The sequence below is a fragment of the Lithobates pipiens genome, unplaced genomic scaffold (genome assembly GCF_037356315.1).
Source record: "Lithobates pipiens isolate NorthernLeopardFrog02 unplaced genomic scaffold, aLitPip1_a1.2 Scaffold_22, whole genome shotgun sequence".
NCBI lineage: Eukaryota > Metazoa > Chordata > Amphibia > Anura > Ranidae > Lithobates > Lithobates pipiens.
In genome coordinates, this window is record NW_027507784.1 from 16,017,722 (window position 1) to 16,044,198 (window position 26,477).

Below are 26,477 nucleotides of genomic sequence, written 5' to 3' on the forward strand. Positions count from 1 at the left end.
GGGTGTCTACTTTCTAAAATGGGGTCATTTGTGGGGGTTTTGTGCCATCTTGGCATTTTATGGCCTTCAAAACTGTAATAGGTAGTGAGAAGTGAAATCAAAAATTTACGCCCTTAGAAAGCCTGAAGGCGGTGCTTGGTTTCGGGGCCCCGTACGCGGCTAGGCTCCCAAAAAGTCCCACATATGTGGTATCCCCATACTCAGGAGAAGCAGCAGAATTTATTTTGGGGTGTCATTTCACATATGCCCATAGCATGTGTGAGCAATATATCATTTAGTGACAACTTTGTGTAAAAAAAAATAAAATAAAAAAAGTTTGTAATTTTCCCGCAACTTGTGGCAAAATATAAAATATTCCATGGACTCAACATGCCTCTCAGCAAATAGCTTGGGGTGTCTACTTTCTAAAATGGGGTCATTTGTGGGGGTTTTGTGCCATCTTGGCATTTTATGGCCTTCAAAACTGTAATAGGTAGTGAGAAGTGAAATCAAAAATTTACGCCCTTAGAAAGCCTGATGGCGGTGCTTGGTTTTCGGGGCCCCGTACGCGGCTAGGCTCCCAAAAAGTCCCACATATGTGGTATCCCCATACTCAGGAGAAGCAGCAGAATTTATTTTGGGGTGTCATTTCACATATGCCCATAGCATGTGTGAGCAATATATCATTTAGTGACAACTTTGTGTAAAAAAAAATAAAATAAAAAAAGTTTGTAATTTTCCCGCAACTTGTGGCAAAATATAAAATATTCCATGGACTCAACATGCCTCTGTGTGAGCAATATATCATTTAATGACAACTTTGTGTAAAAAAAAAAAAAAAAAAAAATTTTTGTCATTATTCAATCGCTTGAGGCAAAAAAATAAAATATTCAATGAGCTCAACATGCCCCTTATCAATTTCCTTAGGGGGTCTACTTTCCAAAATGGGGTCATTTGGGGGGGTTTTGTACTGCCCTGCCATTTTAGCACCTCAAGAAATGAGATAGGCAGTCGTAAACTAAAAGCTGCGTAAATTCCAGAAAACGTACCTTAGTTTGTAGATGTGACAACTTTTGCGCAAACCAATAAATATACAGTTATTGACTTTTTTTTTTACCAAAGACATGTGGCTGAATACATTTTGGCCTAAATGTATGACTAAAATTGAGTTTATTGTATTTTTCTAATAACAAAAAGTAGAAAATATCATTTTTTTAAAAAATTTGCGGTCTTTTTACGTTTATATCGCAAAAAATAAAAATCGCAGAGTCAGTCAAATACCTTTAAAAGAAAGCTCTATTTGTGGGAAGAAAAGGACGCAAATTTCGTTTGGGTACAACATTGCATGACCGCGCAATTACCAGTTAAAGCAGCACAGTGCCAAAGTGTAAAAAGACCTCTGGTCATTGACCAGCAAAATGGTCCGGTCTGAAAGTGGTTAAATTGTATTCCAGGGTTTGCCTGTCTTCAGCTAAGAGAGCTTGCAATAATTTAATATTTTACATAAAATCACAGATATCTTTCATTAAGGTCTTCATGTTATATAGTTTGAATACCATGTCATAGATATATTATTTATCAATAAAAACAAAAAAAACAAATGCCACACTCTTTTCTTTTTTTCCAATTTTTCCAGAAAACAAAAAATGTTTTTTTTTGATCAGTCACGTCACAGAAGGAAATTGATTCTGCAATTTAATTTGATTCAATTGACTTTTACTTTGCATTCAGTCAACTATTTTGTAAAGCTCCATTCCAGGAAGGTTCAGTAGTATTGCTAGAAAATGTCCCTTCTCCTGTGTATGTTTCAATGTGAGTTAGGGACCTTAGATTGTAAGCATCTTGAGGGACAGGGACTGAATGTAAAATACAGGTGATACTCGAAAAATTAGAATATTGTGCAAAAGTTAATTTAATTCTTTAATGCAACTTAAAAGGTGAAACTAATATATGAGATAGACTCATTACATGCAAAGCAAGATAGTTCAAGCCGTGATTTGTCATCATTGTGAAGATTATGGCTTACAGCTCATGAAAACCCCAAATCCACAATCTCAGAAAATTAGAATCTTACATGCAATCAATAAAACAAGGCTTGTACATAGAACAATATCGGACCTTTGAAAAGTAGAAGCATGCATATGTACTCAGTACTTGGTTTGGGCCACTCAATGCGGCGTGGCATGGACACTATCAGCCTGTACCCCTGCTGAGGTGTTATGGAAGACCAGGATGCTTCAATAGCGGCCTTTAGCTCTTCTGCATTGTTCGGTCTAGTGTCTCTCATCTTTCTCTTGGCAATGCCCCATAAATTCTCTATGGGGTTCAGGTCAGGTGAGTTTGCTGGCCAATCAAGCACAGTAATCCCACAGTCATTGAACCAGGTTTTGGTGCTTTTGGCAGTGTGGGCAGGTGCCAAGTCCTGCTGGAAAACGAAGTCAGCATCCCCATAGAGCTCGTCTGTGGAAGGAAGCATGAAGTTCTCTAAAATCTCCTGGTAGACGGCTGCCTTGGCCCTGGACTTAATGAAGCACAGTGGACCAACCCCAGCAAATGACATGGCTCCCCAAATCAACACAGACTGTGGAAAGTTCACACTGGACTTCAAGCTTCTTGCAGTGTGTGCCTCTTTTTCTTCCTCCATACTCTGGGTCCTTGGTTTCCAAATGAGATGCAAAATTTGCTCTCATCAGAAAAGAGGACTTTGGACCACTGAGCAACAGACCGGGTCTGTTTTTTTTAGCCCAGGTAAAATGCTAAAGCCACCCCAATTGCTGGTGTTCTGCTGATCCTCTGTGCAGGAAGCTGTAGCAATTACAGTCGGTGCACTGTGCCATCTGCACAGTGTGCACATAAAGCTACCCCAATTGCTGGTATTCTGCTGATCCTATACCACAGGCAGGCAGCTGTAGCAATTACAGTTGGTGTATTGTGCCATCTGCACAGTGTACACCTAAAACTACCCTAATTGCTAGTGTTCTGCTGATCCTATCCGCAGGCAGCTGTAGCAATTACAGTCAGTGTATTCTGCCATCTGCACAGTGTGCACCTAAAGCTACCCCAATTGCTGATGTTCTGCTGATCCTATACCGCAGGCAGCTGCAGTAATTACAGTTGGTGTACTGTGTTCTCTGCACAGTGTGCACATAAAGCTAGTTCAATTGATGGTGTTCTTCTAATCCTATACCGCAGGCAGGCAGCTGTAGTAATTACGGTTGGTGTATTGTGCCATCTGCACAGTGTACACCTAAAACGACCCTAATTGCTAGTGTTCTGCTGATCCTATCCGCAGGCAGCTGTAGCAATTACAGTCAGTGTATTCTGCCATCTGCACAGTGTGCACCTAAAGCTACCCCAATTGCTGATGTTCTGCTGATCCTATACCGCAGGCAGCTGCAGTAATTACAGTTGGTGTACTGTGTTCTCTGCACAGTGTGCACATAAAGCTACCCCAATTGCTGGTGTTCTTCTGATCCTATACCGCAGGCAGGCAGCTGCACTAATTACAGTCGGTGTATTGTGCCATCTGCACAGTGTGCACCTAAAGCTACCATAATTGCTGTTGTTCTGCTGATCCTATATCGCAGGTGTTATATTCTTAATATCTAAATTTTAATTGGCTTTATTATACTTTATTTAAAATATGAATATTCCATAATGTGTGAAAGAAAAGTTTGAGTCAATTAATTCTATGTTATGACGTGCGATGATTGAAAATGTAAACATTTAAAACCTGTCAGGATTTTGATAAATGTTGTTTATGTTTAACTTCCCCAGCTCATTATATATATATATATATATATATATATATATATATATATATATATATATATATATATATATATATATATGCTTTTAGAAATCTATCCTATGTAAAATGAGATGACGTTTAAAGTCTAAAGTTCTTTCTCCCCTCCTACATCCTGACAGATGTTAGATTGCTATAGTAATCACTCATTAGCCCACACTTCTGTAAAGGAGGAGTTATCTTTCGGGCGGGAAATTAGAGACTTTGGTTGATATAGTCATAAGATTGGGGGTCTGTCCTTCTCTTGAACATTTCTGCAGCTAGAAGGAACATCTCTGAAGGACACATCTCATGCACACAGATTTTTTAGCATACAAAGGGTTATTCGGCCATTTTAAATAAGTACAATAGACCACATGGCTTGATATATTGATAAGAAAGAAAGATACTAATGATTATCATTGTACTATTTTTGTAAGTATTCTTTTCTATTTAAATGTGTACAAATAAATACACATTTTTGAATTACGCTGACTCAGAACTCATTAAGGAAATCCGTCTCACAATCTCAATCAGTCTCACCAGATATATATAAGAGATATATATAAGACAATTGAAATATTTTTTACATTGCGAGCGATTTTTTACATTGGCTCAGTCATCCAGTCAATCATAAGTCGAAAGTTTTTTTCCACTTCCATCCTTTGATCAGAGGGGAATGAAGTGATGAACAGAAATTAACTTCGCAAAGATTGAAAAGAACCTAGAAGAAAATTTGATCGATTGACTGTGAAAGACCGGAGAATTTCAGATATACAGAAGTCTTGACAGACTTGAATTTCGAGTACAGCGGGGAAACTGACGAGTTTTATATTTGGTGAGTAGAAAAGTAATATGGAATTTGTAGATGTTTTAGCTGATGAAAGTACATTAGAATTGAAAGGTTTATCGAAACAGGTCTCTGATGCTGTTTTATGGAAATCAATGTATGATCAATGCTTTCAGGCAAATGCTGACATTATTTACAGTCGGTGTATTGTGCCATCTGCAACAATACAAGGAGAGGCAGACACTCACGAGCCAATAAAAAAGGGCAAGCAGGCCCTGATGCTAGAGGCAGCAGTGCTGGTTGTGGACACGGTGTATCCTTATCAGCATGTGGCCATGGGACACGCTTGTCCTTATTTTCTGCAGTTGGACGTGTTGAGCCACAATATGCCGAAGAATTGGTAGAGTGGATGACCAAGCCGTCCTCATCCTCCTCATCCTCTTTCACCCAGGCTCAGGGTACTGGCAAAGCTGGTTGGCTACCATGCACAGCTGCACCAGATTTTGCACTCTTCGGTTTAGTAAATTAACCCTATGATGACTAGTAATCTAATCTTTTTAAATGTATAAAAGAGTACTAAAGGTCCATTTAGGCAGTGCAGTTCTCTAGTTCAGTGGTCACTTCCCTGTAAATACCTAAGTCTGTTAGGTCTGCCTTGAAAATATTTCTCCAGACATTTTGTATTCAACTTCTGCTGCAAATCTAAACCTTACCTGTCTGCAAGTTCTCTGGAGTCCATCTGAAGCCACTTCTTTGTCACTTTCTCTGCCATTGTCACAGAGGCCCTTGTCATTTTGCATTTCAATCTTTGATGAGGTTTTCAGGTCAAGTTCAGCTTTTGGTTTCTCGGAGGAGAACACACATTCTTGACGTAGAACGCTGTCATGTGAACTTGCTTTGTTTGTGTCAGTAATGCTTTGTTCATGTGGAACTTCCTCAGTTTTCTCATTTTGGTTTTCTTCACAAGTGTGCTGATGTGATGTGACTCCGGAGTCATCAGGAATTGTGTCACTTGGCAAGATGTTGCTGGATTCTTCCATCTCAACATCTGGAGATGGGTGAGATGTGTCCTGTAATATCAAGTAATATTTACAAGCTTAATAAATTTAAAAGGCATAGTCACATGATGATTATAATATGTGAACATGCTGAATGACCCCGGGAGGAGGTCTGAGCTGTCTAGGGGCACTGGGATGAGGATTCGTGTTCCCGAGGTATCCTGAGAGATATTTCACCAGGCGTTTGTGACTCTGTAGTGGGGTCTATATCATGAGAACCCAGGAGGTGGTCTGTCTTGTCCAGGAACACCAGGAGGAGCAAGGGTTTCCCTGAGGCATCCTGAGAAATATTACTACAGTCGTGTGTGACTCTGTAGTGGGGTCCATATTGTGAGAACCTGAGAGGAAGACTGTCTTATCCAGGAACACCATGAGGAGGAAGGGTTTCCCCCGAGGCATCCTGAGAGATATTACTACAGTCGTGTGTGACTCTGTAGTGGGGTCCATATCATGAGAATCCAGCAGGAGGTTTGTCTTGTCCAGGAACACCAGGAGGAGCAAGGGTTTCCCTGAGGCATCCTGAGAGATATTACTACAGTCGTGTGTGACTCTGTAGTGGGGTCCATATTGTGAGAACCTGAGAGGAGGTCTGTCTTATCCAGGAACACCATGAGGAGGAAGGGTTTCCCCCGAGGCATCCTGAGAGATATTACTACAGTCGTGTGTGACTCTGTAGTGGGGTCCATATCATGAGAACCCAGCAGGAGGTTTGTCTTGTCCAGGAACACCAGGAGGAGCAATGGTTTCCCTGAGGCATCCTGAGAGATATTACTACAGTCGTGTGTGACTCTGTAGTGGGGTCCATATTGTGAGAACCTGAGAGGAGGACTGTCTTATCCAGGAACACCATGAGGAGCAAGGGTTTCCCCCGAGGCATCCTGAGAGATATCACTACAGGCGTGTGTGACTCTGTAGTGGGGTCAACATTGGGAGGTGAGCAGGCATTCCAGCTAGAGGTGATGGTCACTGAAGTCACTGGATATCAATGAACTGTCACTAAGGTGGAATTTTGTCAATATTTGGACTTGATTTATGAGTTTTTTGGTTGTGCTATACTATATATTTTGTTTATTATGCAGGCTGCTATGTTGGTTAGTAAATTAGTGATGCATATTAATTAGGATATATCAAAGCAATGATTAAACTCTCTTCACACTTCCGGTTCAGGCGCCGCATGAGCTAGCTGCGCTCCCGCCTAGCTCCCGCTGCAGAGCCCAACAAATCGGCCTGAAAATCTGGCTACAGCGGCCCCAGTGCTCCACCAAGGCTCCGGGTGGTCCCCCACGATCCCCGCTCCTATGGATCGATTCGTCGAAAAGACGGGATCCCGCTAGTACGCGACCGCGGCGGCGCCCCGCGGACCGGCCGCAAATTGAGCCCCCGGCGTCGGCCTACTCGGCTCTGGCCCACTCCGCTCCTCCTTCTCAGGCCTGTGCAGCAGATCGACCGGACACAGACATGGAGGTAAGCGGGGTCGCCACCCCAACACCCCCAGCTACCTCAGGTCCACCACACCACCGTGGGCACACTGTACAGCCCCCTCACAACCCTAATGCTGCTTCACACCAGCCGCCCCCGGGGGATGATGGACACACTAATCGCATAGCACAAGCTGTGGCTGCCCTGCTGTCTCCCATGATCACAGCTTCTGTGGAGAAAGTCATACAGGCTGGGATGCATCAAATCAAAGCCCAAATCACAGAGCATGCTACCAGACTTGATGACCTTGAACATAGAATCTCTGAGGCAGAGGATGATCTGTATCAATCCCAAGCCACTGAGCGATCGCAGGAAAAAGTGCTTCAATTTGTCTTCCAAAAGCTGGACGATTTAGAGAACAGATCCAGATGATCCAGCCTGCGTTTCGTTGGTGTCCCTGAATCGCTCCCCAACGCCAATCTGGGCGACTTTTGCGCGAAACGCATCCCGGAAGCACTCGCTCTTACAGGCCCCTTTACGGTGGAAAGGGCACACCGCATAGGATCATTTAATGCGGATCGCAAAACTCCCCGTCCTATCATTGCCAAATATCTGAACTACGCGGACAAAGCCGCAATCCTACAAGCTTTCCGGCAGTCTTCCCCAATGCAAGTCGATGGGGTCAAGATTTTGATTTTCGCGGACTATTCTATTGAAGTATCAAAAAAACGGAAAGCCTTCCAACCGATCTGCTCAGAACTGTTTAAATTACAAATTAAGTTCTCTCTGGCATTCCCTGCCGTGCTTCGTCTCAAGTCCCCCAAAGGGGAGCAACTGTCCTTCCAGGACCCCTCTGAAGCGGAGGCTTTTGTACGCTCACTTCGTTCAGATCCTTCCCTGAATACTCCTTCCAAGTCTGCCTCTACTCTCCGTGCCTTGGACCAGAGGAGCCCCAGGAAGGATTCCCCTAAACGATTCCGAGCTTCGGATCCGGACCATCGGCACCGCAACTTTCCCCGCTGAAAGTCCTCTATCCATCTTTCCCTCGTTTTACATCACTTTACACCGGGAGCTGATACTCTACTGGTCCTGTAGGCTTTGGTCAACGGACGCCACGAGTTTTCAACAAATGGCCTACTCCTCCTCGGCTTCACGCTCGCGTCCTTGGACGATTGTTCAGGTTTTTGTTTATTATACCACGTTTACAATCTTATCTTTGTACCGTTGATTCAGTTGTTGTATAGGATTTCATTGCCATACCGGCTTTTGTTCTGTTCCTCTACTTGTTTAGATTTTAGCATGACTCCACTGTGTATTGCTTCACCCGTCCACCTTTTACTCGTTACGCTGTGACACATATCCTAGTCCGGCGGGCTTCCAGCGACACTACGACACTGCCCGCATTTTACCCCTGTTCCTGCGGGGCTCTGCTGGAGAGCTTCCCCCTTATGCACAGTGAACTCATGCGGAAAAAAGAGAAGTACATGCTGGTGTTTATTTGTTTGATTATTATCCTTTTATTTTTATTGTTTACCCCCCATGCCCTTTTTTCTCCTGCCCTTCCCTGGTTCCTTCCCCGTGACTTGTTGGGTTCTCTCCTCCACCAGTCAAGCCTCCCTGGTCAACACCTTATGCCCTGTACCACCATTGATCTCGGCCTAGGCCTTTTAAATATCCTCGATCACCTGTATCTCATATCCTGCCATTCACACCCACTGATCCCGCTCCTCTTAGAGTAGTCTCCTGGAATGTGAAGGGTCTCCGCTCTCCCCAAAAGAGAATGAAGATCCTTCGACACCTTAAAAGACTCAAAGCAGACATTGCCTTATTACAGGAGACCCACCTACACGCTTCCGATTTTCCACGCATGCAAAAAATGTGGGTGGGATCAGTTCATGGAGCCGAGTCAGTGGGTCGGAAGGCCGGGGTATTGCTCTTGATTCAGAAAAACCTTCCCTGCACAATTCTATCCACTCTCTCGGATAACATGGGTCGTTTCTTCACCGCCGAGGTACGGATAGGCACTAAGGATATGTTTATTTCCACTATTTACGCCCCTAATAACCCCTCTAAACAATTCTACTCTGAACTTTCTTCGTGGTTACTTAAATTCACCCACTTACCTCATTTAGTAGGGGGTGACTTTAATGACATTATGCACTCTTCGATTGATAGATCCTCCTCAAAAAAACAACCGCAGAATGACTCCTTAATGATCCCTACTCTCTTTACCTCCACCATGGATTCCCTACACATGACAGACCTTTGGCGTCTCAGCCACCCTACTGACAACGAATTCACGTTCTATTCCAGCCCCCATAAATCCCTAGCCAGACTTGACCATTTTTTTGGTTCAGACGACCTCATAACCTTGGTATCCGAATCTGAAATCCACGACATAGCGGTTTCTGACCATGCCCCAGTGGCAATCTCCCTAGACAGACTGGATCTCCCTCCACATCCTAACCTTTGGCGCTTTCCAGCTTTCTTAGCTAATAATTCAGATTTTCTGACATTCATGGATAAGGCCTGGGCGGAATACTCCTCCGCAAACGCCTTACATGCGGCTGATCCGAATCTTTTTTGGGATGCGGGGAAAGCGTACCTTAGAGGTCGCATTATCTGTTATGCCACATCCTTTAAACACAACACTCTCAAGCATTACAAATTAGCCAGTGCCAGGCTACATGCTGCCCAACGTCAGCTCTCGTCCTCCAATTCCACCTTGCATCATGATGAGTGGGTTGCAGCCAAGTCAGCTTTTGATACCTGGGCTGACACTCTTGAACGTTCAAAGAGGGCTCACTTGGCTGCTACCCTTCATAAATATGGCAATAAAGCCGGAAAACTCCTCTCCAGGCTTTGTAAAGGAGGACATCGCCCCACCCACATCACATCCCTCTGGGATCACACGGGACAGACACATTCTTCCCCACAAGCCATAAACGAGACCATGCTGAAATACTACACTGATCTTTATGCACCTGACCCCATAGTACGAGAAAAGGCTCAGGCTTTTTTAGACAATGTGACACTTCCCACTCTATCGGCACAACAATTAGAGACCCTCAACGCCCCCATCACTCTTGCTGAAATTGAATCTACCATTCGTCATCTGCACCCTCATAAAGCGCCAGGCCCAGATGGCTTCACGAGTGACTTTTACAAAAATCTCACCCATATTGTAGCGCCCACTCTCCTCTCGGTTTACTCCTCCATTTGGGCGGGGGGTCCCTACCTCCCATCCGGGAATCAAGCGGTAATTAAGCTTCTCTCTAAGAAAGGTAAAGACCCGTTACAACCCGGCTCTTACAGACCTATCTCCCTTCTTAATCTAGATGTGAAAATCCTCTCCAAGATTGTCGCCACTAGGTTAGCTGATATCCTCCCCCATCTAATCCACCCTGCCCAATCGGGCTTTGTCAAAGGTCGGACAGCCACTCTAAACATACGCAAAGTTTTACTCGCTCTTGAATCTGCCAAACAGGACCCCAATGGTTCCTATGCTATTATTAAATTAGATGCTGAGAAAGCTTTCGATAACGTCAGTTTCGACTGGCTATCCATGACCCTATCTAAATTAGGTTTCTCAGGCCCATTCAGTCACCTAATTTCCTCGATGTACTCCTCTCCAACCGCCCGTTTGGTAGCGGCAGGCCTCCTCTCACCTAACTTCCCCTTACACAAAGGTACCAGGCAGGGATGCCCCCTTTCCCCTTTACTTTTTAACATAGCCTTGGAACCCCTTTCCAGATACCTGTCTCATTCAGCTCCCCTCCAGGGCATAATAATTGGAGGCATGGAACTCCGCACATCCCTGTTCGCTGACGACATCCTTATTTTCACTTTTAACCCCTCACTTGACATTCACACCATTAAAACTACATTTGACGAGTTTAGGTTGTGCTCAGTGCTTCGCATTAATTATACTAAGAGTGAAATTTTACCCATTGGCTCCCTCTCCACTCCTCCCTGGGTCAGTGACTCCCTATTTTCTGTAGCATCTTCTTGCATCACCTACTTGGGAATCAAAATTGGTAAATTGCCTTCTTCTTTATATCAGCTAAACTATCCCCCTTTGTTAAATAAAATATTGCAAAAATTGACCAACTGGATGGATCTGCCCCTCTCGCTCATGGGAAGGTGCCACCTTGTAAAAATGGTCAGCTTTGCCAAACTATTATATCCTATGCAAACTCTTCCTCTTCTGCTCAAACACAAAGATGTTACTTCTTTGGAATCTGCTATCTCTAAATTTTTATGGCACGGCAAAAGACCACGTATTGCTTTCAAAAAATTACACCTTCCCAGGGGCGATGGGGGTATAAGTCTACCTAACATTAGGTTATATAATTTAGCCTGTTTACTCAGAACAAGCCTAGACTGGATTACACATTCGTCCAGATACTCTAATTTTGATTTGGAATCCGCTATGGCTCGCCCTTTCTCATTGTCCGCCCTGTTACATTGCCGCTGGAAGTCGGTACCCCTCCCCCACCAACACAACCTAGTCTTCAGAGACACAGCAATAGCATGGAGAGAATCTAGAAAATTGGCCGGACTTACGCCTTTCTTATCTACGCATTTACCCATTCAAGGTAACCCATGTTTCACTCCAGGTCTCCATTGTAAGGCCTTTTCCGAATGGTCGGCACGGGGCCTGTCCTTTCTTTCTTCTTTGTGCGACTCCATCACCGGCAAACCGCTCCCCTTTCAGAAAGTGAAGGACGCATTCCTGATTCCCTCCTCTCACTTCTTCTACTACCAACAATGCATCAGCTACATTGCTCATACTTGTAAGGAGGCCTCCCGTCGATTCCAATCAAGCTTCATGGATCAGCTGATACGCAACGAATCTTTTAAAATATCGGATATCTACAAGCCGCTTCTACAACGATCACAGCCACCTGCTTCCTCCACCTCTTTTGCACGATGGTCCTCTACATTCCCAGACTCAGATCTTGTCCATAAAATTCTGCTCGGACTAAACAAAGTCCTCAACCTGACGCCTAATGAAACCTGGAGGGAAACCCAGCTTAAGATTGCCCACAGGGCCTACATTCCTTTTCTTTCTTCCAAATCATCATCAAATGGGGCTTCCTGCCCTCATTGTCATCTTCCGAAGCCACCCCTCGCTCATCGTTTATGGTTTTGTCCCGTTATCTCTACCTTTTGGGACCAGGTCTTGGCCTTCATTTTTGATGTGACCTTGATGAAACTACCTAGAGAACCTCTCCTCCTAATCTTTGGTTATTGAGACCCTATCCTGCTACCTTGGTCTACCTCAACAAGCGCTAGAGCCTCTCCAGGATCTCTTCCCACACGAGCTACAGTGGACTGGACCTTGTTGTGCTTACTGTTGGCCCGCCGTCTCATACTACGATTCTGGCTCCTGCCTTCTGGCCCTCCAGCCTCCCAACTCCGCAAAGACCTTCTATCACTCCTATACACAGAGAGGCTCACAATGGACTTCTCGAATGATAAACAAAAAGCTGACTTTCTTGCCAGATGGCAACTATTCATGACCACAAACGTCTCTATGCAAGACCAACGCGAGCTGGATCAACTCTCCTTCATCTACAAGGTCCCGCTCCTTTCCTGATGCCAATGCGAGTCTCTCATGCAGAGGCCGAAACCCTCCCCATCAAGACTCTCTTCAGACCTCTCCGCAGTTCTCCAATTCGCCAGGAACCCCTTTCGGACTTTACCACTGAACCCCCCCCCCCCTCCCTCCCTTTGTCCCCCCTGTTTTTCTCTTTCCTCTTTATTTTAGTCAACACATCGCTTTCTAAGTTGCAGCTAGGCACTTGGCCCCTGGGATACTGGTTTTTATTTTTATTTTTTTTATATATATCGTTATTGACTGTACTATTTAGGGTCCAAAACAGTAGCTGATCTATCTATCCAGTCTGGTCATTGTTGTTTAGTTTTTTTTTCATGATAACTCTGTCTTGGTATGTTCTACACTTTGTGGTTCTATGTCGCCCCAGGACGTGACTTTGATATGACCTTGATGTATATCTTGTCTTTAATGATCGTGCCTGATCATAAATCTTTGTATTTTCTTTATTTTCCTAATGAAAATTATTAAAAAAAAAAAAAAAAAAAAAAAACTCTCTTCACTAGTGCAGAGGTCACTGCCATTTAAATCCCACAAACTGTTGGGTCTTTCTGGAAAATGTGTTTCCAGACATTTTGTATTCAGTTCATGTAAACATAAACCTCACCTGTCTGTGAGTCCCCTGGAGTCCATCTGAAGCCACCTCTTTGTCACCTTTGCCGCCATTGTCACATAGGCCCTTGCCATTTTGTGGAGGTTCTGTCTTCAATGAGGATTTAAGGTCATGTTCACCTTTAGTTTTCTCAGAGGAGGAGTCACATTCTTGATGTAGAACCCTTTCATGTGGACTTGCCTTGTTTGTGTCAGTGTTGCTTTGTTGATGTGGAACCTCCTCACTTTTCTCATTTTGGTCTTCTTCACAAGTGTTGTGCTGTGATGTGACTCCAGAGTCATCAGGAATTGTGTCACATGGTGGGATTTTGTATTCTTCCTTCTCATCATCTGGAGATGGGTGGGACATGTCCTGTAATATCAAGATTTTGGTCATATAGAAACCTTTTAAAACTATTATAAACATACAAAACATAGACACGGAATGGTTGATTTACTCTAAAAATGTTTCCAGACTCTAGTTGTTGGTCTCACCATTTTACTGAGAGGAGGAAAAGAAAAAAAACTATTTACTGGGCAGACTATAGGGAAACATTATGCTGTGGTGGTGGAGAACATGAATAGGAATAATTTAAAGGTAATGAAGATAAACTAATTTGTTAGACAAATTTACCCTCTTACCTGTCAATTGGGATCTGAGAGGATAAAATCTATCATCTACTGTATCCCAACAATCACCCAACTAGTAGGCACAAGAGGGAGTACACAAACAAACTAAACTGTATTTTTTCCCCATACAGTGCCCTCTAGTGGCAGAAATGCACATTTCTCTTGTTTGAGAACTGTATTCAGAAGTACAGTGTTACTTAACCACTTGCCGACCGCCGCACGACGATATACGTCGGCAGAATGACACGGGCAGGCATATGGGCGTAAATTTACGTCCCTGCCTTCCCGCGGGTGGGGGGCCCGATCGGGCCCCCGCCCGGTGCCTGCGGCGGTCGGTATTCGCTCGGGAGCGATCCGGGATGAGGGGGCGGCCATTCATTCATGGCCACCCCCTCGCGATCGCTCCCGACGAATGGAAATCCTTCGTGACATCACTTCCTCTCCTGTAATGTAAACACAGGAGAGGAAGTGATGTAATCTCTCCTCTGTGTCGGTATTTTTCGTTCCGGCACCGAGGAGAGAGGATCGGTGAGTTGCACCAACACGACACTTCACAGTAGAACATGCCAGGCGAAGACTCTTTACCCCTTTTTTTTTTTTTTTTTTTCTGTCCCTTCTTCCCCCCTTTCCCCTACCCCTCCCCCTCTTACCCCTACTTACTTACCCTTCCCCCTTCCTCCTGTCCTATTTGTGTTGTTACCTTATCTTTTCTTGTGTTTCATTTTTCTTTTCTCATAGACAATATAACCAACAGTATAATAACTAAATACCCAAGCCCCTGGGAGCACCAAAAAAAAAAGAGAAGAAAAGAGAGAGAAAAAAAGGGAGTTTTTAGATCCTTCTGCGATAGGTTGGAATTTAATGGAGGAGTTTTCTGAAGGGGTTAACCTCATTCATACCTTATACAAATTATCATATATACATATTTATATAATTCATACATATCCATATTATATTTCCTTTCCCCCTTTTTCTCATCTCCCCCCCCTCTTCCCTTACCCTACCCCCCTTTATAAATTTTATACATTTACACCCCCCTCAATCAAAAAATATATAGCGCTTCACAGTTTTGCGTATCCTCTTTACTCATTAGTGCCAATCTTCCCATCATTACTCCTAGTACTACCCAAATGTGTTCTTGTGTGTTCTCATAGAAAGACTGTGAGAAAAAAAAAAAAAATAACTAAGTGAAATTATATTTTCTATTTTATATTTTATATATTTATACTGAATATTACCCCCCCCCTCCTATTAACTCCGTTAGAGAGGAGTAGGCAGAGAGCCCCCCTTTGGGTGTTTCCGCCTAACTTCTCTTTCTTCTCTATACACCAAAAAAAAGACATTAAAAAAAAAAAAAAAAACAATCCCTTTCTTTACCCCATCCAACCAGAAAGAAACCTAATGTGCAACTACAAAACAACAGCAAAAAAAAAGAAAATTTCCCAATCACTATCTTCCCATTCACATCCAACCCCCCTCCCCTCCCTCCCCTCCGGAAAAAAAAAAAAAAGAGAAAAAAAAAAAAAAAAAAAAAAAAGGGGGGGGGGACAAAAAAGGAGGGGACCCTCAACCAATTTTCCTTCAAGGGACAGGGGAGACACTGGGGGAACCCCAAAAAAAAAAAAAGAAAAGGGGGCGGGGAACCTCCAATCAGTTCTTCTGAAAAGAGAGGGGGGGGCCAATCAGGGGTAAATATTTTTCAAAAAGAATCCAAAAAAGTTGTTCTCTCTGGTTAGTCCACATATCTCACTGCCAAATTTAATGAAGGAAATAGATGAGTATGGTGCATTGGCAAATTTTAAAATCAATTATTCAAAGTCAGAGGCAATGGGGGTAGCCCTCCCCTGGGAAAAACAACAAACGTTACAACCCAACTTTAAATTTAAATGGGTAGGGACAGCCCTGAAATACCTGGGCACACAGATCCCAGTAAAAATAGAAGAGACATTTAAGTTGAATTTCCCCCCGCTTCTTAAGGCAGTTAAAATATTGTTAGAGAAATGGCAACAGGGACGTCATTCATGGTTTGGCCGCTGCAACTCCATTAAAATGAGTATTCTGCCAAAATTTTTATACCTACTACAGGCCCTACCAATAGAAATCCCATCTGCTTTTTTTCGTAAAATAGATACGATGTTTACGAAATTTATTTGGGCAGGTAAACGACCGAGGATCAGTAGAAGCCGGATGACCATGCTAAAAAGAGATGGAGGCTTAGCAGTACCAGATTTACTTAAATACTATAAGGCAGTGCATATTGGGAGGATTATCGACTGGTGCCGACATACAGAATTTAAGATCTGGATAGAATTAGAACAAGAAATGTGTATAGTACCTCTCCGAAGAGCGATTTGGTGCTATACAAATCTACCAGATTCTATGAAAAAGCATCCGCTTATAGGCCCAACATTACAAACAGGATTTAGAATCAGTCAGAACCCTAAATTCTCGTCAGCGCATTCCCCATTAGTTCCGGTGCTAGGTAACCCCAGCTTTAAACCAGGAATGGAGAGGAGAGACTTTAAGAACCTGTGGGAAAAGGGGTATATGCAGGTATCACATTTTTTACAATCTAATGTCTGGCCAACAGTGACTACTTTGACTCAACAAGGGGGCCAATTTGAAGTGAAGATGTGGCAGGCAATGCAGCTCCGGCACTTTTTTGAGTCATTAGGTCCAGCAATAAACTATAAATAAGATCTAACTAGATTTGAAATTTACTGTGAAGAGAAGGAACCTCTGTCTCGTACGATATCAAAGATATATACATTGCTTATAGCCCCCCCAGATAATTATGAGATGCCATGCTTTGTAAAGTGGGAAAGGGACTTGGATAGGACATTCTCATTAGATCAACGTCAAAGGATGATATACCTCTCGTTAAACACATCAATCTGCACTGGAATTCAGGAATTGAATTACAAACTGTTGACGAGGTGGTATTATACCCCATCGAAGCTCCAGAGGTTTTCCCCTGGAGCATCAGATCAATGTTGGAGGTGCAACGGGGGACGGGGGACTATACTACATATTTTCTGGACATGTCCCAGGATCAAACAGTATTGGAAAGACGTGCAAAAAATTATGCAAAAATTTACAGAATATCCAATAACGGAGGACCCGGCTTTTTTCTTGTTGCACCTCTCACATATCCCAATAAGAAAATATAAGGGCTCGGTATTGTGTTACATGGTTAATGAGGCTAAGGGTTGCATTGCTCGTTCCTGGAAAGACTCTAAACCACCAACAATAACAATGTGGTTAAATAATGTGAGGAAGGTGGGGGCTGTGGAAGATTTAATATACTCGGCCCAAGACAGAAGCGAGCAATATGCCAGGATATGGGCGGGATGGAATGTTTTCCTCTCTTCAGAAGAGGGAAAGAAACTGCTGGGGAATAGGGAAAGATAAGGAGATCACCATGTAGTGGGAATAGGTAAATTATATGGGCTGGAAGCAGAAGGGGTGTTCTTTTTTTTTTTTTTTTTTTTTTTTTTTTGGAGGGTGGGAGGGAGGGGGGGGAAAGGGAAAAAAAAACTAAAATAAAAGGAGGGAAAGTGGAATACGTAAAAACAGTAGAGATAAATAAGAAATGGGTTCTCAGTTATGCAAACTAGGGAAATTGTATTTTTGGTAGAGATTAAAAGGGACTGAGCACCGACGAATGTCTATATGTATTTATGAAAATGTATGTAACTGGACTATGTAACCTCCTTGAAGTTTAAATAAAGAATATTTAAAAAAAAGAACATGCCAGGCACACTCACACCCCCCTTTACCCCCCGATCACCCCCCCAATTACCCCTGCCCCCCCAGTCACAGTGACACCAATGCATTTTTTTTTTTTGCATTGGTGTCATTTGTGACTGTAATAACTGTTAGGGCAGTTAGGGTTAGCCCCCTTTAGTTCTAATGTACCCCCCTACCCCCCCAATAAAGGTTTAACCCCGTGATCACCCCCCGCCGCCAGTGTCACTAAGGCTGGGTTCACATTGCAGCGGTTTATGAGAACGGATGTGATTCGCACCACACTGCAGTGCAAATCACATCCGATCTCTGCGATTCGAGTTCAGCCATTCGCCGCACCCGCCGCAAATTCGCACGGGACGCTTTTTTTGGTCCGCAGCAGAATCGGATCGCATGGGTGTTCACACCATGCGATCCGAGTTTGCAGATCGCACTGCGATATGCGAACTGATCTGGGGGTGTCATTAACATTTCACTGACACTCCCAGCAGTTCGCATAGGGCAGTGTGAACTGCCGCCAGGAGGCATGCGATGTGGGAACCCGCCGCGGATTCGTGGCGTTCCCGCATCGCTCCAGTGTGAACCCAGCCTAATAAGCGATCGTTTTTCTGATCGCTGTATTAGTGTCACAGGTGACGCTAGTTAGGCAGGTAGGTATTTAGGTTCGCCGCAGCTTTTTATAGCGCCAGGGACCCCCATATACTACCGCATAAAGCCCCCTGATTGCCCCCTAGTTAACCCTTTCACCAGTGATCACCATATAACTGTTACAGGTGACGCTGGTTGGTTAGTTATTTTTTTTATAGTTTCAGGGCACCCGCCATTTATTACCTAATAAAGGTTTAACCCCCTGATCACCCGGCGGGTGTCATTTGTGACTGTAATAACTGTTAGGGCAGTTAGGGTTAGCCCCCTTTAGTTCTAAGGTACCCCCCTAACCCCCCCATAAAGGTTTAACCCCGTGATCAGCCCCTGTCGCCAGTGTCACTAAGGCTGGGTTCACATTGCAGTGGTTTATGAGAACGGATGTGATTCGCACCGCACTGCAGTGCAAATCACATCCGATCTCTGTGCGATTCGAGTTCAGCCATACAGATAGTATGGCTGAATTCGTGTCGCACCCGCCGCACCCGCCGCAAACTCGCACGGGACCCTTTTTTTGGTCCGCAGCAGAATCGGATCGCATGGGTGTTCACACCATGCGATCCGAGTTTGCAGATCGCACTGCGATATGCAAACTTATCTGGGGGTGTCATTAACATTTCACTGACACTCCCAGCAGTTCGCATAGGGCAGTGTGAACTGCCGCCGGGAGGCATGCGATGCAGGAACCTGCCGCGGATTCGTGGCGTTCCCGCATCGCTCCAGTGTGAACCCAGCCTAATAAGCGATCGTTTTTCTGATCGCTGTATTAGTGTCACAGGTGACGCTAGTTAGGCAGGTAGGTATTTATGTTTGCCGCAGCTTTTTATAGCGCCAGGGACCCCCATATACTACCGCATGAAGCCCCCTGATTGCCCCCTAGTTAACCCTTTCACCAGTGATCACCATATAACTGTTACAGGTGACGCTGGTTGGTTAGTTATTTTTTTATAGTTTCAGGGCACCCGCCATTTATTACCTAGTCTCACTAGTGTACCCGTAAATTTAGGGGTGTCTACTTTCCAAAATGGGGTCATTTGGGGGGGGTTTGTGCCATCTTGGCATTTTATGGCCTTCAAAACTGTAACGCCCTTAGAAAGCCTGAAGGCGGTGCTTGATTTTCGGGGCCCCGTACGTGGCTAGGCTCCCAAAAAGTCGCACATATGTGGTATCCCCGTACTCAGGAGAAGCAGCAGAATTTATTTTGGGGTGTCATTTCACATATGCCCATGGCATGTGTGAGCAATATATCATTTAGTGACAACTTTGTGTAAAAAAAATAAAATAAAAAAAGTTTGTAATTTTCCCGCAACTTGTGGCAAAATATAAAATATTCCATGGACTCAACATGCCTCTCAGCAAATAACTTGGGGTGTCTACTTTCTAAAATGGGGTCATTTGTGGGGGTTTTGTGCCATCTTGGCATTTTATGGCCTTCAAAACTGTAATAGGTAGTGAGAAGTGAAATCAAAAATTTACGCCCTTAGAAAGCCTGATGGCGGTGCTTGGTTTTCGGGGCCCCGTACGCGGCTAGGCTCCCAAAAAGTCCCACATATGTGGTATCCCCATACTCAGGAGAATCAGCAGAATTTATTTTGGGGTGTCATTTCACATATGCCCATAGCATGTGTGAGCAATATATCATTTAGTGACAACTTTGTGTAAAAAAAAATAAAATAAAAAAAGTTTGTAATTTTCCCGCAACTTGTGGCAAAATATAAAATATTCCATGGACTCAACATGCCTCTCAGCAAATAGCTTGGGGTGTCTACTTTCTAAAATGGGGTCATTTGTGGGGGTTTTGTGCCATCTTGGCATTTTATGGCCTTCAAAACTGTAATAGGTAGTGAGAAGTGAAATCAAAAATTTACGCCCTTAGAAAGCCTGATGGCGGTGCTTGGTTTTCGGGGCCCCGTACGCGGCTAGGCTCCCAAAAAGTCCCACATATGTGGTATCCCCATACTCAGGAGAAGCAGCAGAATTTATTTTGGGGTGTCATTTCACATATGCCCATAGCATGTGTGAGCAATATATCATTTAGTGACAACTTTGTGTAAAAAAAAATAAAATAAAAAAAGTTTGTAATTTTCCCGCAACTTGTGGCAAAATATAAAATATTCCATGGACTCAACATGCCTCTGTGTGAGCAATATATCATTTAATGACAACTTTGTGTAAAAAAAAAAAAAAAAAAAAAAATTTGTCATTATTCAATCGCTTGAGGCAAAAAAATAAAATATTCAATGAGCTCAACATGCCCCTTATCAATTTCCTTAGGGGGTCTACTTTCCAAAATGGGGTCATTTGGGGGGGTTTTGTACTGCCCTGCCATTTTAGCACCTCAAGAAATGAGATAGGCAGTCGTAAACTAAAAGCTGCGTAAATTCCAGAAAACTTACCTTAGTTTGTAGATGTGACAACTTTTGCGCAAACCAATAAATATACAGTTATTGACTTTTTTTTTTACCAAAGACATGTGGCTGAATACATTTTGGCCTAAATGTATGACTAAAATTGAGTTTATTGTATTTTTCTAATAACAAAAAGTAGAAAATATCATTTTTTTAAAAAATTTGCGGTCTTTTTACGTTTATATCGCAAAAAATAAAAATCGCAGAGTCAGTCAAATACCTTTAAAAGAAAGCTCTATTTGTGGGAAGAAAAGGACGCAAATTTCGTTTGGGTACAACATTGCATGACCGCGCAATTACCAGTTAAAGCAGCGCAGTGCCAAAGTGTAAAAAGACCTCTGGTCATTGACCAGCAAAATGGTCCGGTCTGAAAGTGGTTAAATTGTATTCCAGGGTTTGCCTGTCTTCAGCTAAGAGAGCTTGCAATAATTTAATATTTTACATAAAATCACAGATATCTTTCATTAAGGTCTTCATGTTATATAGTTTGAATACCATGTCATAGATATATTATTTATCAATAAAAACAAAAAAAACAAATGCCCCACTCTTTTCTTTTTTTCCAATTTTTCCAGAAAACAAAAAATGTTTTTTTTTGATCAGTCACGTCACAGAAGGAAATTGATTCTGCAATTTAATTTGATTCAATTGACTTTTACTTTGCATTCAGTCAACTATTTTGTAAAGCTCCATTCCAGGAAGGTTCAGTAGTATTGCTAGAAAATGTCCCTTCTCCTGTGTATGTTTCAATGTGAGTTAGGGACCTTAGATTGTAAGCATCTTGAGGGACAGGGACTGAATGTAAAATACAGGTGATACTCGAAAAATTAGAATATTGTGCAAAAGTTAATTTAATTCTTTAATGCAACTTAAAAGGTGAAACTAATATATGAGATAGACTCATTACATGCAAAGCAAGATAGTTCAAGCCGTGATTTGTCATCATTGTGAAGATTATGGCTTACAGCTCATGAAAACCCCAAATCCACAATCTCAGAAAATTAGAATCTTACATGCAATCAATAAAACAAGGCTTGTACATAGAACAATATCGGACCTTTGAAAAGTAGAAGCATGCATATGTACTCAGTACTTGGTTTGGGCCACTCAATGCGGCGTGGCATGGACACTATCAGCCTGTACCCCTGCTGAGGTGTTATGGAAGACCAGGATGCTTCAATAGCGGCCTTTAGCTCTTCTGCATTGTTCGGTCTAGTGTCTCTCATCTTTCTCTTGGCAATGCCCCATAAATTCTCTATGGGGTTCAGGTCAGGTGAGTTTGCTGGCCAATCAAGCACAGTAATCCCACAGTCATTGAACCAGGTTTTGGTGCTTTTGGCAGTGTGGGCAGGTGCCAAGTCCTGCTGGAAAACGAAGTCAGCATCCCCATAGAGCTCGTCTGTGGAAGGAAGCATGAAGTTCTCTAAAATCTCCTGGTAGACGGCTGCCTTGGCCCTGGACTTAATGAAGCACAGTGGACCAACCCCAGCAAATGACATGGCTCCCCAAATCAACACAGACTGTGGAAAGTTCACACTGGACTTCAAGCTTCTTGCAGTGTGTGCCTCTTTTTCTTCCTCCATACTCTGGGTCCTTGGTTTCCAAATGAGATGCAAAATTTGCTCTCATCAGAAAAGAGGACTTTGGACCACTGAGCAACAGACCGGGTCTGTTTTTTTTAGCCCAGGTAAAATGCTAAAGCCACCCCAATTGCTGGTGTTCTGCTGATCCTCTGTGCAGGAAGCTGTAGCAATTACAGTCGGTGCACTGTGCCATCTGCACAGTGTGCACATAAAGCTACCCCAATTGCTGGTATTCTGCTGATCCTATACCACAGGCAGGCAGCTGTAGCAATTACAGTTGGTGTATTGTGCCATCTGCACAGTGTACACCTAAAACTACCCTAATTGCTAGTGTTCTGCTGATCCTATCCGCAGGCAGCTGTAGCAATTACAGTCAGTGTATTCTGCCATCTGCACAGTGTGCACCTAAAGCTACCCCAATTGCTGATGTTCTGCTGATCCTATACCGCAGGCAGCTGCAGTAATTACAGTTGGTGTACTGTGTTCTCTGCACAGTGTGCACATAAAGCTAGTTCAATTGATGGTGTTCTTCTAATCCTATACCGCAGGCAGGCAGCTGTAGTAATTACGGTTGGTGTATTGTGCCATCTGCACAGTGTACACCTAAAACGACCCTAATTGCTAGTGTTCTGCTGATCCTATCCGCAGGCAGCTGTAGCAATTACAGTCAGTGTATTCTGCCATCTGCACAGTGTGCACCTAAAGCTACCCCAATTGCTGATGTTCTGCTGATCCTATACCGCAGGCAGCTGCAGTAATTACAGTTGGTGTACTGTGTTCTCTGCACAGTGTGCACATAAAGCTACCCCAATTGCTGGTGTTCTTCTGATCCTATACCGCAGGCAGGCAGCTGCACTAATTACAGTCGGTGTATTGTGCCATCTGCACAGTGTGCACCTAAAGCTACCATAATTGCTGTTGTTCTGCTGATCCTATATCGCAGGTGTTATATTCTTAATATCTAAATTTTAATTGGCTTTATTATACTTTATTTAAAATATGAATATTCCATAATGTGTGAAAGAAAAGTTTGAGTCAATTAATTCTATGTTATGACGTGCGATGATTGAAAATGTAAACATTTAAAACCTGTCAGGATTTTGATAAATGTTGTTTATGTTTAACTTCCCCAGCTCATTATATATATATATATATATATATATATATATATATATATATATATATATATATATATATGCTTTTAGAAATCTATCCTATGTAAAATGAGATGACGTTTAAAGTCTAAAGTTCTTTCTCCCCTCCTACATCCTGACAGATGTTAGATTGCTATAGTAATCACTCATTAGCCCACACTTCTGTAAAGGAGGAGTTATCTTTCGGGCGGGAAATTAGAGACTTTGGTTGATATAGTCATAAGATTGGGGGTCTGTCCTTCTCTTGAACATTTCTGCAGCTAGAAGGAACATCTCTGAAGGACACATCTCATGCACACAGATTTTTTAGCATACAAAGGGTTATTCGGCCATTTTAAATAAGTACAATAGACCACATGGCTTGATATATTGATAAGAAAGAAAGATACTAATGATTATCATTGTACTATTTTTGTAAGTATTCTTTTCTATTTAAATGTGTACAAATAAATACACATTTTTGAATTACGCTGACTCAGAACTCATTAAGGAAATCCGTCTCACAATCTCAATCAGTCTCACCAGATATATATAAGAGATATATATAAGACAATTGAAATATTTTTTACATTGCGAGCGATTTTTTACATTGGCTCAGTCATCCAGTCAATCATAAGTCGAAAGTTTTTTTCCACTTCCATCCTTTGATCAGAGGGGAATGAAGTGATGAACAGAAATTAACTTCGCAAAGATTGAAAAGAACCTAGAAGAAAATTTGATCGATTGACTGTGAAAGACCGGAGAATTTCAGATATACAGAAGTCTTGACAGACTTGAATTTCGAGTACAGCGGGGAAACTGACGAGTTTTATATTTGGTGAGTAGAAAAGTAATATGGAATTTGTAGATGTTTTAGCTGATGAAAGTACATTAGAATTGAAAGGTTTATCGAAACAGGTCTCTGATGCTGTTTTATGGAAATCAATGTATGATCAATGCTTTCAGGCAAATGCTGACATTATTTACAGTCGGTGTATTGTGCCATCTGCAACAATACAAGGAGAGGCAGACACTCACGAGCCAATAAAAAAAGGGCAAGCAGGCCCTGATGCTAGAGGCAGCAGTGCTGGTTGTGGACACGGTGTATCCTTATCAGCATGTGGCCATGGGACACGCTTGTCCTTATTTTCTGCAGTTGGACGTGTTGAGCCACAATATGCCGAAGAATTGGTAGAGTGGATGACCAAGCCGTCCTCATCCTCCTCATCCTCTTTCACCCAGGCTCAGGGTACTGGCAAAGCTGGTTGGCTACCATGCACAGCTGCACCAGATTTTGCACTCTTCGGTTTAGTAAATTAACCCTATGATGACTAGTAATCTAATCTTTTTAAATGTATAAAAGAGTACTAAAGGTCCATTTAGGCAGTGCAGTTCTCTAGTTCAGTGGTCACTTCCCTGTAAATACCTAAGTCTGTTAGGTCTGCCTTGAAAATATTTCTCCAGACATTTTGTATTCAACTTCTGCTGCAAATCTAAACCTTACCTGTCTGCAAGTTCTCTGGAGTCCATCTGAAGCCACTTCTTTGTCACTTTCTCTGCCATTGTCACAGAGGCCCTTGTCATTTTGCATTTCAATCTTTGATGAAGTTTTCAGGTCAAGTTCAGCTTTTGGTTTCTCGGAGGAGAACACACATTCTTGACGTAGAACGCTGTCATGTGAACTTGCTTTGTTTGTGTCAGTAATGCTTTGTTCATGTGGAACTTCCTCAGTTTTCTCATTTTGGTTTTCTTCACAAGTGTGCTGATGTGATGTGACTCCGGAGTCATCAGGAATTGTGTCACTTGGCAAGATGTTGCTGGATTCTTCCATCTCAACATCTGGAGATGGGTGAGATGTGTCCTGTAATATCAAGTAATATTTACAAGCTTAATAAATTTAAAAGGCATAGTCACATGATGATTATAATATGTGAACATGCTGAATGACCCCGGGAGGAGGTCTGAGCTGTCTAGGGGCACTGGGATGAGGATTCGTGTTCCCGAGGTATCCTGAGAGATATTTCACCAGGCGTTTGTGACTCTGTAGTGGGGTCTATATCATGAGAACCCAGGAGGTGGTCTGTCTTGTCCAGGAACACCAGGAGGAGCAAGGGTTTCCCTGAGGCATCCTGAGAAATATTACTACAGTCGTGTGTGACTCTGTAGTGGGGTCCATATTGTGAGAACCTGAGAGGAAGACTGTCTTATCCAGGAACACCATGAGGAGGAAGGGTTTCCCCCGAGGCATCCTGAGAGATATTACTACAGTCGTGTGTGACTCTGTAGTGGGGTCCATATCATGAGAATCCAGCAGGAGGTTTGTCTTGTCCAGGAACACCAGGAGGAGCAAGGGTTTCCCTGAGGCATCCTGAGAGATATTACTACAGTCGTGTGTGACTCTGTAGTGGGGTCCATATTGTGAGAACCTGAGAGGAGGTCTGTCTTATCCAGGAACACCATGAGGAGGAAGGGTTTCCCCCGAGGCATCCTGAGAGATATTACTACAGTCGTGTGTGACTCTGTAGTGGGGTCCATATCATGAGAACCCAGCAGGAGGTTTGTCTTGTCCAGGAACACCAGGAGGAGCAATGGTTTCCCTGAGGCATCCTGAGAGATATTACTACAGTCGTGTGTGACTCTGTAGTGGGGTCCATATTGTGAGAACCTGAGAGGAGGACTGTCTTATCCAGGAACACCATGAGGAGCAAGGGTTTCCCCCGAGGCATCCTGAGAGATATCACTACAGGCGTGTGTGACTCTGTAGTGGGGTCAACATTGGGAGGTGAGCAGGCATTCCAGCTAGAGGTGATGGTCACTGAAGTCACTGGATATCAATGAACTGTCACTAAGGTGGAATTTTGTCAATATTTGGACTTGATTTATGAGTTTTTTGGTTGTGCTATACTATATATTTTGTTTATTATGCAGGCTGCTATGTTGGTTAGTAAATTAGTGATGCATATTAATTAGGATATATCAAAGCAATGATTAAACTCTCTTCACACTTCCGGTTCAGGCGCCGCATGAGCTAGCTGCGCTCCCGCCTAGCTCCCGCTGCAGAGCCCAACAAATCGGCCTGAAAATCTG

The 26,477-nt window shown here is 43.1% G+C and overlaps 2 protein-coding genes across 2 annotated transcripts in view; one reads left to right on the forward strand and one right to left on the reverse strand.

Moving 5' to 3' along the window:
• The window catches only part of LOC143923342 (kinesin-like protein KIF13A), a 511,776-nt gene that overhangs the window by 274,009 nt on the left and 211,290 nt on the right, over positions 1–26,477 (forward strand). The gene's annotated exons all lie outside the window — the stretch shown is intronic.
• Positions 1–26,477, reverse strand: part of LOC143925166 (uncharacterized) — a 92,224-nt gene that overhangs the window by 30,855 nt on the left and 34,892 nt on the right. Inside the window, exons 5-7 of the mRNA XM_077449781.1 lie at positions 24,895–25,251; positions 13,261–13,617; positions 5,270–5,626 (exon numbers count right to left, since the gene is read on the reverse strand). Of these exons, the coding sequence (XP_077305907.1) occupies positions 5,270–5,626; positions 13,261–13,617; positions 24,895–25,251 (1,071 nt within the window). The remainder of the gene's footprint in view (positions 1–5,269; positions 5,627–13,260; positions 13,618–24,894; positions 25,252–26,477) is intronic.